The sequence below is a fragment of the Leuresthes tenuis genome, unplaced genomic scaffold (genome assembly GCF_036924035.1).
Source record: "Leuresthes tenuis unplaced genomic scaffold, fLeuTen1.0.hap1 SCAF_6, whole genome shotgun sequence".
NCBI lineage: Eukaryota > Metazoa > Chordata > Actinopteri > Atheriniformes > Atherinopsidae > Leuresthes > Leuresthes tenuis.
This window is the reverse complement of record NW_027325360.1, coordinates 27,713,811-27,728,563: the sequence shown is the minus strand read 5'-3', so window position 1 is coordinate 27,728,563 and position 14,753 is coordinate 27,713,811. Positions and strand designations below refer to the sequence as shown.

At 41.8% G+C, this 14,753-nt stretch overlaps 1 protein-coding gene across 1 annotated transcript in view; it reads right to left on the bottom strand.

Moving 5' to 3' along the window:
- cux2b (cut-like homeobox 2b) overlaps nt 1–14,753 on the bottom strand; it is an 81,530-nt gene that overhangs the window by 9,826 nt on the left and 56,951 nt on the right. The window contains exons 5-13 of the mRNA XM_072388544.1: nt 5,287–5,427; nt 5,026–5,185; nt 4,605–4,696; nt 4,173–4,239; nt 2,121–2,169; nt 1,321–1,425; nt 343–534; nt 168–226; nt 26–74 (exon numbers count right to left, since the gene is read on the bottom strand). Of these exons, the coding sequence (XP_072244645.1) occupies nt 26–74; nt 168–226; nt 343–534; nt 1,321–1,425; nt 2,121–2,169; nt 4,173–4,239; nt 4,605–4,696; nt 5,026–5,185; nt 5,287–5,427 (914 nt within the window). The remainder of the gene's footprint in view (nt 1–25; nt 75–167; nt 227–342; nt 535–1,320; nt 1,426–2,120; nt 2,170–4,172; nt 4,240–4,604; nt 4,697–5,025; nt 5,186–5,286; nt 5,428–14,753) is intronic.

Genomic DNA, 14,753 nt, shown 5'->3' with positions numbered 1-14,753 from the left:
TTGCTAAAAACAGTAACGTAAATACCTGGGATGAGTTGCCGTTTGCTGAAGCCAGCTTCATAACCTTTAGGATACTACAAATGGAGACAAACAAAGAAGCAAAGTCATATATTTGGATGTTTGCTAACATTATGATTTATTAATACAAAAACTAAACCAAGTTTCACCTGAGTTCAGTTTTAATCTCCTCGTAGTCCATCTGGCATTGCAATTTAGCCTCTAATCTCTGATATGAAAAACAAAATAAACATGTTTGACTTCATATCAACAGGTGGCTCATTACTTTCTGGAGCCATAGAGCACAGAGGAGACTATTTTCATGTTTATGTCAGAGCCACTCACCTCGATGGCCTCTGTCTTATAGGCCAGCTGGCGCTCCAGCTCTAGGATCTGATTGGCAGAGGTTTCTTGAACTTCCTGTAGTGTGAACTGCAGCCGCTGAACATTTTCAAGAAGGCGGAGGATTTCTCTGTCTTTAGCCAATAAGGTGGCCTCTAGCTGGGAGGGCAACACGTCACCCTTCTCATTCTTCTCCTGATAGGGAGACAAAAAGTTGGAAAAGTCAAAAGTGAAAAAAAAATTAAAAGACAGTATGAGAAAAAAGTATTCAAGAAACTAATAATAGGCAACAGACATCACATTTCCATAATAATGAAAAGCAATACGATATCTCTGCCTGTGGTTTCATAATCTGATGATTTGAACTGAAAAAATTATACGTTTCAGCAGAGGCTCAGTGAATGGATGTAAATCTTTTTTTTCAGAGCTTTGTCTGAGTTTTGGCCTTGTTTTGATAAACAGAGAGAAAAAGAATTAAAGGGGGTGAATTAGACCAAGCTTTGTTAAGTCCTTGAGAGATAACTAAAGAATAAAACATTTTCTAATGAGAAAACAAGCACCAACTGCAGTCTAAACTTACTGATGAAAATCCAAACTACATCAAAGTTCCCAGAGCAGTCGATACTTTATTCATAAGAAGATTCTTATTTCGGTAAAAGCTGCATAGCACTATCCAAACTATCTACAAATACTCAAACATACTCTTCATGGGTAAAAGTCTTGCATTCATTAAAGCAGGGAACTGTTGAATTAATGTTCTTAACAGTAGTGCATTAACATGGAAGCTGAATTTTGTAGATCTTAAACATGTAATTGAAAATCATCATCTAATTTTAAAACATCCTGGAGCCACAGCTGCCAATAAGTGTAAGGAAGTAAAAAGTAAAACACATTCTCCTGTACTCCATCACGCAGCTCCCCTGGCTGGATGCGGTCATTATAAACAGGAGTGATTCACACCCTACATCACATTATTCCTACCATGCTCGTGCCCTCTGCTGGATGGCAGCTCCCTGCGGTGGCACTGGAGCCACTGGCCAACTGCTCCTTTAGCCTTTCCACTTCCCTCTGAGCCATTTCGGCTCTCTGCACACAGATATGACATCACAGCGTTACAGTTTTCATACACCAGCCACATCAATTGGCTAATGAGATGATCAAGGTGAGAGCACATACATAAATCAAAGGAGGCGCCCTTGTTCGGAAATCTAGTGCTGAGAGAAAACCTAAGCAGGAGCCTGAGCAGAAGAGGGCAGCCACTGGTTTATTCTGCTGAGGGGGCTGTTTAGTCAGCCCACTTTACTCCCCAAACTGTTTACCTGCTCTGTCACACCCGGCCTGCTAATTAATGATTCATTTTGAGAACAAATTTATCTGGGAGCTGCTGCAGGAGAGCAGCAGAATTAGAGAAAAAGTGTGAGAGAGAAAAGCAGAGGGGGGAAAAAGAAGCAGAAGAAGTATCACCAGGACAGGAAGCAATCAAGGCACTGAGATAACTAAGAGCCATAGAGTTCAGCACACCAGCATCAATCGCGCTCTGTGGTCTCCTGCTCTCTGCTGAGTGGAGCCATGCAGCCGTAGTGCGCCCACCAACAGGGGCTCCAGTTTACACTCACTAATCACACGCTCAAGGGAGGTGGGGAGGTAGAATGGAGAGGAGGAGGAGGAGGAGGGTGGACGGAGACGGAGGGTGTCTAATTAGAGCCAAAGCTTGATTACAGGAGTGATTACCTTAACGAAGGAGCTTCTCAATCAGAAATGCACAGCGAGAATGTACTCACCTGGTTTGCTTTCTCAAGATTTGCCATGATGGCATTGACTTCCGCTGCCCTGCAACACACATACATAAAGAACACAGATTGATGACAAGATGTTGTCATTTTCCAAATAACAAGCACAAAAAAAACGTTGCTCAATTTTTTAATAATTACCAAAAAACTACATATTTGGCAAAACAATACCGCTTTACACAGGATACAGAGAAGCTCTTAAACTGTAACATTTACATTATTGCATTGATAATGCAAAAAATACAAACATTTCGTCACACAGTTCAATTTATACGCAAGTTTAAGGAAATTGGAAGATTGCAGCCTTCATAATGGTAGGATTTGATACAAAAGAGCCTCTCACATGCCAATTTAAAAAATCAGCAAAATGTACTTAAAACTGGAGCTTCAGTACCAAAAACACCTAACTGCAGCCAGGAGTTTTAAAAAAAGGCATAAGATCATTCCTATAGTCATAAAAACTATAAATATATTTATTTTAGGAGTTAATGTATATGTTCAATTACAAGATCTTCATATTCCACCAGGATTCTCCTCCACAGCCTTGAAGATATGAGCTTGAAATATCCACCTAGAGTAATTTTGGTCAGATCATTAAAAACCAAGAAAGTCTAGGAACAATACTGATGATATAACCTTACTGATGTCCACAGCCCATCAAAACAAGGCGTTTTGTCACCTCAGAACGCTAGCGACTCAACACTTGCGTCCATCCTTGCATCAAACAATCATAGTTTTCTAAATTTAAACAAAATTTCAGTAGGATTATTCACGAGGTCTGTTTGAAGTTCAACATTATTTTGCCCACATGGGACCTTATTTACTTAAGGTAGGAAAGGATGGATTAAAGAGGATGCAGTGATTGACTCAAATATGCACATGGGTTTCTCAAGCTCCGGGACACAGAAGCCCTTTTTTCCCAAAAAAATCCACATTAAACCAACTACATTCTGTCAAACTTTCATGCTCTGTCAAAACAAGCTTTAATCTAAGACAGTTAGTGTGTTATATCTCAAGAACGAAGAGCAATCTTCTCCACTCAATCTAAATAAAGACCAGTTTATGATGTTAATGATAATCAGGGCTGTGTGGTGCAGCTTTGGCTTCAGAGGGTCTTGGCCATGCCCTGGTCCCATCAATACACGGGGGTAGATGGCGCCCTGCTGACAGCAAACACGAACAGGTGTCAGCTTCACCTTAAATGAACTTGTGCAGTACGAAAAATGTTTTGTATTGATTACCTGCTCAGCTATTCAAGCTGAAGCAGACAAATTGTCTCTCTTATCAACGCTGAGGAAACAGTTTGTGAGAATAGTAGACGCAGGCTCCGAGTTCAGACGCTCAGGATCAGGAGAGGATAGCTGCGCATGGCGCTCTGGGGTCAGTGTTAATGCTGTCAGCCTGTAGGAATGCGGTCAGGCCAGCACACACCACAGAACGGAAATGGACTTTCACGCCATTGCTCCGCGCAAAGGGTGAAGCCAAAATGAAAATGTGTCCAATCCAACAAAATGGATGGCAGTGGCTCTAGAAACATCAGTTCAATTGCACCATGGATTAAGCCTGGGAGAAAATCCATTAGCAGCGGCTGACTGTGCTCTGGAGCACAACCCAAACAAAAGAGTGTTTACTTTGAATGTCTATCGACATCCTTCATACAAGCTCAGATTCATTTCAGGCGTGCGGTGGATACATTGCGCTCAAAGACCAAGACAAGGTAGAGTGTTTTCTGAAGCAATCTTTAAATGGAGCAATTCTTCTTGAGGGCTGTCAAGACCCAGCTGCCAGTGAAGGCAAACACAGACCTCTCTCATCGACCTGCATTAGTGGCTGAGTCACTCTCACTCTCTGCCTTTACAATGGCATTCCTCAGCTCTGCATTGGACATGGCTTTATGTAGGCTAAATAAGAGCAAAACACTAAAACTGGCACCAACAAGGAAGGCTTCATAGATGTTAGTGTGAAACTATTATGACTGCAGGAGGAAAGGGGAAAACAAAGGTAAGATCAACAGGAAAAGTACAATATGATGCAGACTCTTACTTGTTTGCCATCTCTTGGTTGTATTTACACCGCAGGTCCAGCAGCTCTGTCTGTGCAGTATTCAAAGCTGGTGAGTGGCAAACCAGAGGAAGTGAGATATTAACTTAAAAAACACAAGAACTCTGACCTTAAAGCTGCATCATGAAATATCTTTCTCATGTTCAAAAGCCAGCTTGTTTGTCATTTAAACAGAACCAACAGAGAAAAACCTGCCCTACAACAAAAAGCTGATGCAGTTATCGAGTCAAATTTAGATTTCCAGGCTAAAAAAAAAGCAACACTTTTAGCATTCATTTATGTAAACAGAGCACCAGTGGGGCAGGAGTGTTTCAGCGGTGGGCACCACGCTGCAATTATAAAAGAAGTGGCTGTTTAATAGGTCGAAAATTTAATTTAACAGCTACAGTGCACGCCTGTGTTTAAACCACTTACATGAATGCAGAATTTTGATCTTCTCCTCGGCCTCTGATAGTCTGTCAGCCAACCCAACATCAGCGCCCTCCTCCTCCTCTTCCTCCTCCTCCCTACAAGAACAAACTGTCAGTTCCCTCACTATAGCACATTTAAAGCTACAACAAAGGCCCAGAGACTGAAAAAAATATGTAAGTGTCAACCTCCTCCCACCAAGTGAGGGCATACGTGGTAGAAAAATGGAGACAAAAGAAGCTTGTTGGAGACACATTTAGAGTAAATAATGTGGGTTATGACTGGAAAAGATAAATAAGGATGATTCAAAACTATTCAAACTACTTTTATATTGTCATAATGAAATGCAGAGTAAAGACTGTTTAAACATGTATTTACTGACCATCTTGGATGTCATAAGGTATGTTCGTTAGTCTCTGGTTCTCACCCTCGGTCCCCAGCTCGGCCCTGGTGGTTCTGCTGTGGGGAGCTGGGGGCCCCTGGAGTTGGTGTGCTGTTGGGGGTCATCAGGGAATGTGGAGAACTGGACTCTGAAGCCGGTTCTGTCACGTCTGCGTCTGCTTCTGCTGGACTGTCCTCTGTGGGCCCTGAGGGAGTAAATTAAACTTGGATTTTTAACAGGAAACAGCCGTTGTGAGTCGACTCTGGTTTAACTCCAGACCTGGTTGATCATGGATTTTGAAGTGACCTGTCTTTTCAAGGCACTCCAGGTGCTTCTTCCAGTGCCCACTGATCTCTCGCACCAGGGCCTCACTGTGAGGGGCCGACGTCTGAAGCTGCTGCAGCCTTTCCTCCAAGGAATGTGAGGCCTCCAGCACAGGAGCTGGATCTGTGAAAACAGACACAAACAAATCTGTGCTATACTCACAAGACACACATGCACTCTTACTTTTCAAAAAAAGCAAAATAGCTACTTTACTATGTGCGCAGCCTGTAAAGCACATTACAGAGTTTTCTGCATCACAGTTTCAGCTCAGGCAAACTATTCCACTGAGACTTGTTTCCAAAGAGTGACTCTTAAGACTTTCCTCACTCATTCGCCTTTGAAAATTTCACAGGCTGGACCTAATGACACCAGCGCTGCTGAGACCCTTCACGTGTACAAAAATCTAATCTAATGAGTCTTCTTCCACGCTGATTAATGGCAAAGAGGACAAAAAGATTACAATAAATATGTGACAGAGACTTAAGTGCCGTGTATACACCTAGGCAAAGAGTAGAACAAGTCTTCTCCTGAAAAGGGGGTTAAAAAAAAAGAAAAAGGCTGGATTCTTTAGCACAACAGAGGAGCTGTTTTGCAATGCATGCGTGGCAGCGTTGGGCCCATGGGGCCAACTAGGAGGCTGTTTCTCAGCTAACAAGTCTCCTCTGTATCATTTGATCATTTAAATTATTATGCCAGGAATTCTCAGGAGGCAGCTCGGCACTCCACATCACAGGGCTGTTTTTAATCTTCCCCTTCGCTTTCTTCCCCTCCCGAAAAGTTCAACAGCTCTGAGAGAGAGAGCTGCTCCTGTTGTGTACCTGCCTGCCGAACACCAAAGGAGGTGACTTCTAGTGCCAAAGCACAGAGAAGGAAGCTCAGGGGAGCTCCTTGACAAGGAGGGAGGCAAGATGTAGAGCCACGCGTGCACACACACACACGGCAGCCCTTTAAAACTCTAAAAGAGGAAGAAAATCGCAGCTTTGCTGCACAAACTTTTCTCCCACAGCTTTCATCCACTCATCTTATGCTTCTGTGCGGAACCCAATTGGATCCCTTCTTCAGTATGGGCACCGACTGAAGTGACTTTTCATAAGAAGTTGGAGCCACAGACGTTTAAACTTTCACAGATGCCACTGAGGGAACGCAAACTCTGAGCTGCCAGGCCATGAAAACAAATGCTCGTCGGAGAGCCAAAACTTCTGCAATGAGCAATTTGTTGAAATCCTGGTGATACATTGCAGTGTGCCATATCTGCATTTTCATCAGACAAACATTTTGGGTCATTTAATTGATTGAACTATTTTTCCCAGGACCGTTTACAGTCAAGCGTTGTCTGAATTCATTGTTACACCAACTGTGGAGCTATTGCATCAGTCACAAGGGACATCACTATTAAGAGCAAGGCTCTTCTAAGACAAACAGGATGACTTAAAGCACTGCTATTCCATCGACCCTCTGTCACAGAAATCACTTTATCAGCCTCTTTTCCCATATATCCTTTCAACTTTTAATGATCAAAGGACAGAGATTATGGTAAGGGATCTCTCACACATGGACAAGGCAGGATTATCAATCCATGGCAGGAGAGTAAAGTAAAGTCAAATTTAAAGTGAAGGGATATAAGCTTAAGTCTGTATACAAAATTAACCCCCATCAAAGTGGAGCAGCAGGGATATTCTCCATGGGCTCAGGATCTACAGTTACTGAAGGAGAGTCCAGGAAGACAGCTATAACTTTAGAAAATAGAGCTACTAATTGATGTAGCTAATAAGAAGCGCTGGAGCCTCTCCTTAAAGCAGATCTGACAATAAATCCACCAAATGAAACCTGGAAGAGAAATCCAACATTAAAGCTCACATTCACATAGAGCAGAAAATATTACGTAGCTAATGAAGTATTATGTACACCCAGTCACATCGGTCTCTGTGCAAATTTTTTAATTCATCCCTTATCTTAATTAGAGATGAGTGGATGTCTGCTCTGAGGTCATGGTAAGTGATTGGGAACAGCAGCTCATTCAAGCTAATAAATCACAAGACATTTAATACATAATTCTCTCTGGTGAATATGGGTCCAATTGACTGCAGGACACAGTCAATCTTCTGAATACAGCTTTGTGAAAAAGAAAGCACAACCTCTTAATTCAAAGGTTTTATGATTCAGAACACAATTGAAAAAAAAAAAAAAAAAAACACGTCCTGACCACGTCTTGGAATTAGATAAACACAAACTCAGATGAACAACACTTTAAACGTTACACCTTGTCATTGTTTATTTACCAGAAACCAAGCAAACATACAGAAAGATCTTGCGAAAGACTAAGTCCGTTATTACGGCTTCCACAGGAATTAAGAGAGTAAGTAGCAGCCAGGTGCTGCTGATCAAATACACTTGAATAATTTGATCATGAGCGAGTGTCATCATAACATCATTAACATCAGCAATGATCTTAGAGAAGCAAGTGTTGCTACCCATCAATCTGGGAAGGGTTATAAGGTAATTTCCAAACTATTTGGAGTCCATCATTCTATAGAGAGAAAGTGGAAAACATTAAAGACAGCTGTCAATCTTCCCAGGAGTGGATGTCCCAGCAAGTTCACCCGAAAGTGAAAAAGCCAAGAGCTACATCTCAGACTCTACAGGCCTCAGTTAAATATTCATGACAGTACAATTAGAAAAAGACTGAACAAGTATGACTTGCTTGGAAGGGTTGCAGGAGAAAGCCTCTTCTCTCTAAAAACAACATGGCAGCACAGCTTAGGTTTGTAAAGTTACATCTGAACAAACCACAAGACCAGACCAAAGTGGAGATGTTTGGTCATAATGCACAGCAGCACGTTTGGAGAAAACCAAACACAGCATATCAGCACAAACACCTCATACCAACTGTCAAGCACGGTGGTGGAGGGCTGATGATTTGGGCTTGTTCTGCAGCCACAGGACCTGGGCACCTTGCAGTCATGGAGTCCACCATGAACTCCTCTGGATACCAAAGTATTCTAGAGTCAAATGTGAGGCCACCTGTCTGACAGCTAAAGATTGGCTGTAAAATAAAACTCTACAACAATGTGAAAGTCTTAAAACATCATACAAAAAAAATATTATTATGTTAAGTTATTGCTGCTAAAAGTGGTTCTATAAGCTGTGTACTTACTTTTTCATGCTGTGCATCTTGGCTAAGTTTTACTAAATGAATAATGACACTGTGTAACAATTCATGTTGTGAACAACAATGTTGTCTGAACTTTTCTGCCCAATAACAGCTTCATATAAGATATGAAGTTAAAAACATTAATTTGTTAAATTCTGACAATTTATATTTATCATTATGTTCTTTTTTCACTTATAAGTGTCTGTATCCATTAGATATCATTTACAAACACAAAGAAAGTGAATGGTATCTATATACTCAGGGTGCTGGATGTATTTTAATTCTGACTTTCTCACACTTCAAATTAAATTTGTCAGTGAAATCAGCCAAAACCACATAAACAAGAACCTAATTTTCAAACGCAAAGAGCCCTAAACTCAACGCACTGCAAAAGTTTGCTGGAATTTTTTGTTTTTTTATGTATTGATGTTGAGTTTCATCACTTTGGCTGAGCAATAATGAGGTTACCACCCCATAGCTGCCTCCTTGTGGTCACTGTGTTGCTGTCTCTGTGCTGTTGCTCATCTCAAAGCAGTAGGCAGTTAGTGTACGAGGGTGAACCCTCAGGAGCCAAAGCCTGGACAGCTCAGTAGACTGCGGGTGGCATCGGGGAGGAAGGTGCTCAGATTCAGGATGTGTGTCAAGGAGGTTGGGGGGTGGATGAGGGTGTCGTGCGCCAAGACAAGCAGGTGTGTTGGGGCGGTCCGTCTTGGCCCTGTCAGCGATACACCATCATTAAGCGGTGTGGGCTCAGTAGGGTGCACCATTATGTCTCCCTGGGCCCTGTGTAATTACGCTCTGACATAATTAACCCAGCAAGCCCATTAGCAAAGCATTGGCTGGCTGAAGAGAGACAGAGAGAAAAAAAACACTATAATTATTTGTTGTGTGCATGTTAATGAGGCCAGCTGTGTTCCCATCATACAACACGAACAAATTAATTTACAAGGCTGTGCTCCAAGGTTTTTTCTCTTCATTCAAAACAGTCTTGTTTTTTTTTTCCCTCTGAGTGGACTTCAAGGTCCGTAAACACACTCTGATGCTGCTGCAACAAACAGCAACACTGCCATAACGCTGTTGTCAAGGACCAGAAGTGGGTTGGACATAACACTTTAACTTTCACCTTCACAGACAATGTAAAGCGGCATAAAGATGTACATAAAAGATTCCGGCTTCTTTTCTTCAGCCTGTCAAGGATCAAGTCTAATTAAAAAGAACACAAACAAATATCAGAAATGTGACTTTTCTGTTCGTGGCATATTTTAAACCATCAGGCGTTTGATATTCAGATGGAAAACTGAGTTCTCCCTTTACCTTGATGCAGTAGAGCGAGTGAGAAAACACTAAAATAAAAAGATAGGTGGAATCAGAAAGTATGATTGTGGGTAGAGCGGTGGCTTTTGTGTGTGAACAAAACAAAGCTGAAAGGGAGACTTTTTAACCTGCGCTTTTTTGTTGCTGTTCCGTGTTTTTTCTTTGACTGACTGAAGGACGAAGATGGAATGACATCAATACCGAGGCATTTTAAAGCTCAGAACAAAGAGCAGAGTCAAGCAACAAAGAGCAGAGCTAGGCAGCGTTTAAAATTAACACGAAAAGCTGCAGTGAAAAAAAAGATTTGCCAATGACATCCAAACCAAACTTCACTGGAAATAATCCAGAAATAAAAACCACCAACTTTCCATTCTTATTTATTAGACATGTGAAGCAAATCGCAATGAATTAACATCATTAACTACACCTGTCTATTGTCTTATTCCTACATTTTCTCTGCCGTCGGGCCAACACACACATTCCTCTACACACACACACACAGAGCTGCTGTCTTTTAAGAGAACTCTCTCCCCAGGTCCCTCTGGGGTCTCCTACTCCACAGGGATCAGTTGGAGAGGCCCGACTCTTTTATGAACATAATGCATTATTAAGCACCTCAAACATCTCCTGGGCCTTTGTTTATTACTGCTCTTATTAATCACTCGTGCATAATCTCGTCCCGCCCAGAGAGCTTTCATTTTCAGTCAGCTTTTATATGCCTTTATTTTTCAACAGACTGCCACAGATGTACAAAGCTCCTCTCCTCCACTCTAATTCTGACTGTAGGTACTCAGCTACGCAATTACTATAGCGCCTGCTCATTGTGCCTTGCAGGCCTCTCTAGCTGGTGCTTGCATTTGTATATGGGGCAGCTGAAGAAGGACAGCTATTCATCATGCATCTGAATGACTGAATTACTAAGGTCAGTGCGTTCTGTTCAGAAAATCTCCTAGCCTAGGGAAACATATTCTGTAAATATGAAAGGCACTTCTATCACGATAAGAGCTTGATATCTGCCTTTATGTGGAAAACAAGAGGGTTGTACTTGTGCTCTCCCCCGCAGTACTGGTGGTCACCACTAGCAAGCACTGTTGTCATAACATTTCCACCAACACACATGTATAGACGTGCACACACTCCACAAACATGCCGTAGGCCGCATCCACACGTGCTCTCACACACACACTTAGAGAGGTGTATTCAGATCAGATTTTTCATAAAATCTCAGTGAGCTTCCCGCTCAGATGAAAGGAGATGTGTTCTAAAAGAGAGGGGGAGCAGGGTGGATCCTGAGGGATGAGTGTGTATACTGCGACGAGGCGAGGAAGAGCAAACACCTGGAGTGTCAGTCTCAGGGCTACGCCCCTGGCGACAGGGCCTCACTGTTCTCACAGAGGTGGCAACAAACTCAGAGGTTCAAACGCCACTCGCACACGAACACTCAAGGAGATACAGGCGGGGGTGGGGGGAGAAGCAGCTGAAAAAATTGGGCAGAAGGTGCCTCTGTTTTTTTCAGCGTTCAATGATCAGGATCTGTTTATATGCACTGATCAAAACCATGCGGAGGTGATATAAACATTGTTAGGGAAACACTGTTAAACTCTTAAGTAGGAGTTACAGTGCGCAGCATGGGGAGATGTCACAGTCAAATCAAAATATAACACACTAATGAAACACTCCAATGGATTGACAACTTAGTTTAGAGACCTCATGAAAAGAAAAAAGAAAAATCACATCAATCACTTGCATCAAGAAGTTATTTCTGCTCTGAGTTTACTGTTGTATTCTAGTTGCTAATAAACAGGAATATTAAAGTGTTATATTATCATCTTTTAGTCTTACATATGTAATGGTTATTTGTGTTCAGGGTAGAGTGGATAACTGATATGTGACCAGATGTTAAAGATTTCCAGATACAACAGGTCACCTATTGAGCTGCTGCCCCTCCCCCCTTGTCTCCTCGTTCACCACGTGCATTCATTAACTCTGCTGTTGGCCTGCTCTGGTTGGACCGGCGGCCTTCACGAGCGTACAAACACACACACACACACATCAAGGGCTGAGGCACTTTCAAGCGAAGGAATAGGAGGCAAAAAACGTCTTGCCATGAATAGTAATAACTGCATTAAGATTAACGAGCATGGCATGTAAAGAATAATTGCATCTGTCAAAAGATTAAAAATACATGAGTTGTAGCGTTTGTTGGGGGAGTGGTGGGAAAGCTCACTGTTGTGTTTGAGGGGCAGAGAGAGAAATGAAGTGGGGCCACAGCCAAATGACTGTCCTCTGGTGTACCTGGAGTCATCCATTCTAGAAAGAGGTGGGCAGGAGACGCGGTGGGGGGGGTGTGACCTTGGACACCAGTAGCAAGATGCACAGTGACAAACAGGCACAGAATACTGTATGCCTTCTTCACAGATGGCACAAACTGCAAGAGCCCAAAACAATAAAAAAAAAAACTTGCTGTGCTGACTTTGGTTTGGCTGCAGACAAACAGATACAATGATATTCATCACACTTTACTATATCATTGCCCTCTGAAGCTGACTGTTAGTTTACATTACAACTGCTAATTCCAGTAACTTTTCATTGCTTTTCAAAGTTGGGCTCGTTTGCTGTCTTACGAACAGTATTGGTTTCTTCTATGAATATTTGGAAATGGACATACCAAGTCTTTCTTTGCATCGTAATGTGCTTTTTTTCTTTGAAAAAGACTTTTAAAAGGTTTTTCTTTTCTGCTGGTAACTCTGACATCTTGGTTTTTTTTTGTTTTTTTTACATCTGTTATGATGCATAATCATGGCAACGGGAAAGCCTTTTGCACGCTGGAGCGGCCGATTAGGCTTTTCCAAAGCTAAAGTAATGCCTGGATCAAGACCCCAAAACTAGACTGGCTTAAAAGGATTAGCAGTGGATACAGAGCAGGAACAAAACGGAGAAAAAAAGAAGGTGGAGGAAGTTTAAACTATTCGGCCCCTTAAATATGGGAAGTGTGAAATCACTGGTAGATAAAATGGACAAGCTTGAGTATCGGGAAGGCAACATTTATTTTAAATGGGACATGGCTCCAGAAACACTCTCTGATTAACTTTAAGATTGTACAGGCAGACGGAGACTGCAGACAGCGAGGTAACAGTAAAGGAGGAGGATTACAGAGCTTGTTAACAACAGATGGTGTAATCTTGGACATCATCCACTAAGTTGTTGCCCAGCTAAAAAAATTACACTCCAATCCATTGATGCTGACCTCTGAAGATTTATCAGCTGATTTTCATTTTCATTTTGTCATCTATCTATATCAATAGTTTTTAAGGAACAAAAGAAAAAGCATACTGGAGCAATACAAGTTCCCTTTGGGGATTAATAAAGTATTTTTCCTGAATTTTTAACCATCTTTGACTGACTTGTTTGAGATGTGCTAACTTACAGATGTGCCAGACAAGGGTGAATACACTCGTGTACACTACATGTTACACCCTCATTCAATTCAACTAGATTATCAAGTAAAATGTATAAATTTACAGTAAGAAATTAGATGTTTTTGTTCCAAATCTGAGGCCCTGTTCAGACCTGGTGCTAACATGTATCGTAGCTGATCAGATCACAGGCCTTAAATACAGATATGAACACACTCAGGATAGACTGAGAACACATTTGAAGATGGTTCAGGACACTTTTGTCCACATTTATTTAGCAATTTCAATAGAATGAGTCCTAAGCTACACTGAAGGACCAGCTATTGCCCAGCTATTGAGCTGACAAGACATCACACAAGTAGCAGAGTTACCATCAAGATGTTTTCTCATGATTCCTGTTTCCGGAAAATTGTGCAAAAAGCAGTGACGTGGCTCAGTGTTCAAAGTGAGTCGCCACTCAAAAAGATTGGTGAAATTGACGGCTGGAGGTCCACCTCCTTATCATGGCTGAGGTGCCCTTGAGCAAGGCACCGTACCCCCATGCTCCCCGGGCGCTGTAAATGGTTGCCCACCGCTCCAGTGTATGGCATCTGTCTATATGAGTATGTGACCCTGTGCATGTGTGTGTCAACAGGTGCCAACCTGGATGGGTTAAAAGCAGAGGGCAAATTTTGTGTGTATGCATGACAATAAATCTAATCTTAATCTTAAAAAACTCCCAGGATTTATCATCCTAGAAACCTTTTTTTGTTCACCTTTTTATGTAAAATTTCTGCTGTGACAGTGAAGAAAGCAGCTGTGAGCACAGCTCCAGATCTGTGTTGTTGGTCCTGGGAGTCCACTTTAATAGGCCTATATCCCAACAAGCTCAGTTTACTGCACGGAAGATGAAGAACATGCAATTTCTTAAAACTGGAGGTCCAATAGTCTCATGTGAGGTGTCAATCAAAAGCCAATGATATCAATAATGTTTACGTGCAAAAAGGACTTCTTTAGAATACAAGGTAAGATGAGGCACAGCTTCTGGCTCTTTTGAACTGTTTCATCTGAAATCTGTGGGAATATATTGAAGAATCAGTTCAGACCGACTGGTTTCATGAGTAGATAACCATGATCTCAAGTGGTCACAGAGGACACAGACAGGGGACGCATTTTAATGCCAGGTGTTATCGAATCTGCCAGAACGACTGATAATACCAAATATTAGCAAAGTCTAAAACTCTGTAACACCCTGCAGCTTTACTGTGACTGAACACATGCAGTTACTGTAACTAAGCTAGCTGATACTGATAGAAAAGACAGAAAGTAATAAAAAGTGATACAGCACTATTCCAATCAAATTTAAATCCCATTAAATCCCATCTCGTAGTAATAATTGCTAATTTGATGGTGTTAAAAACCACAGTGAACTCTCTGACTTTGACAGCGAATGTAAACATCTCACTTGGCTTTAGACTGTATGAGTGGCAGTGATAAAGGACAACAGGGTCCTCCCTTTGTAAGGTCATATGGAGGTGGGTGGCTGGCTCTGAAACGTCACCTGATGTAAGCTGATACACGAGAGTCTG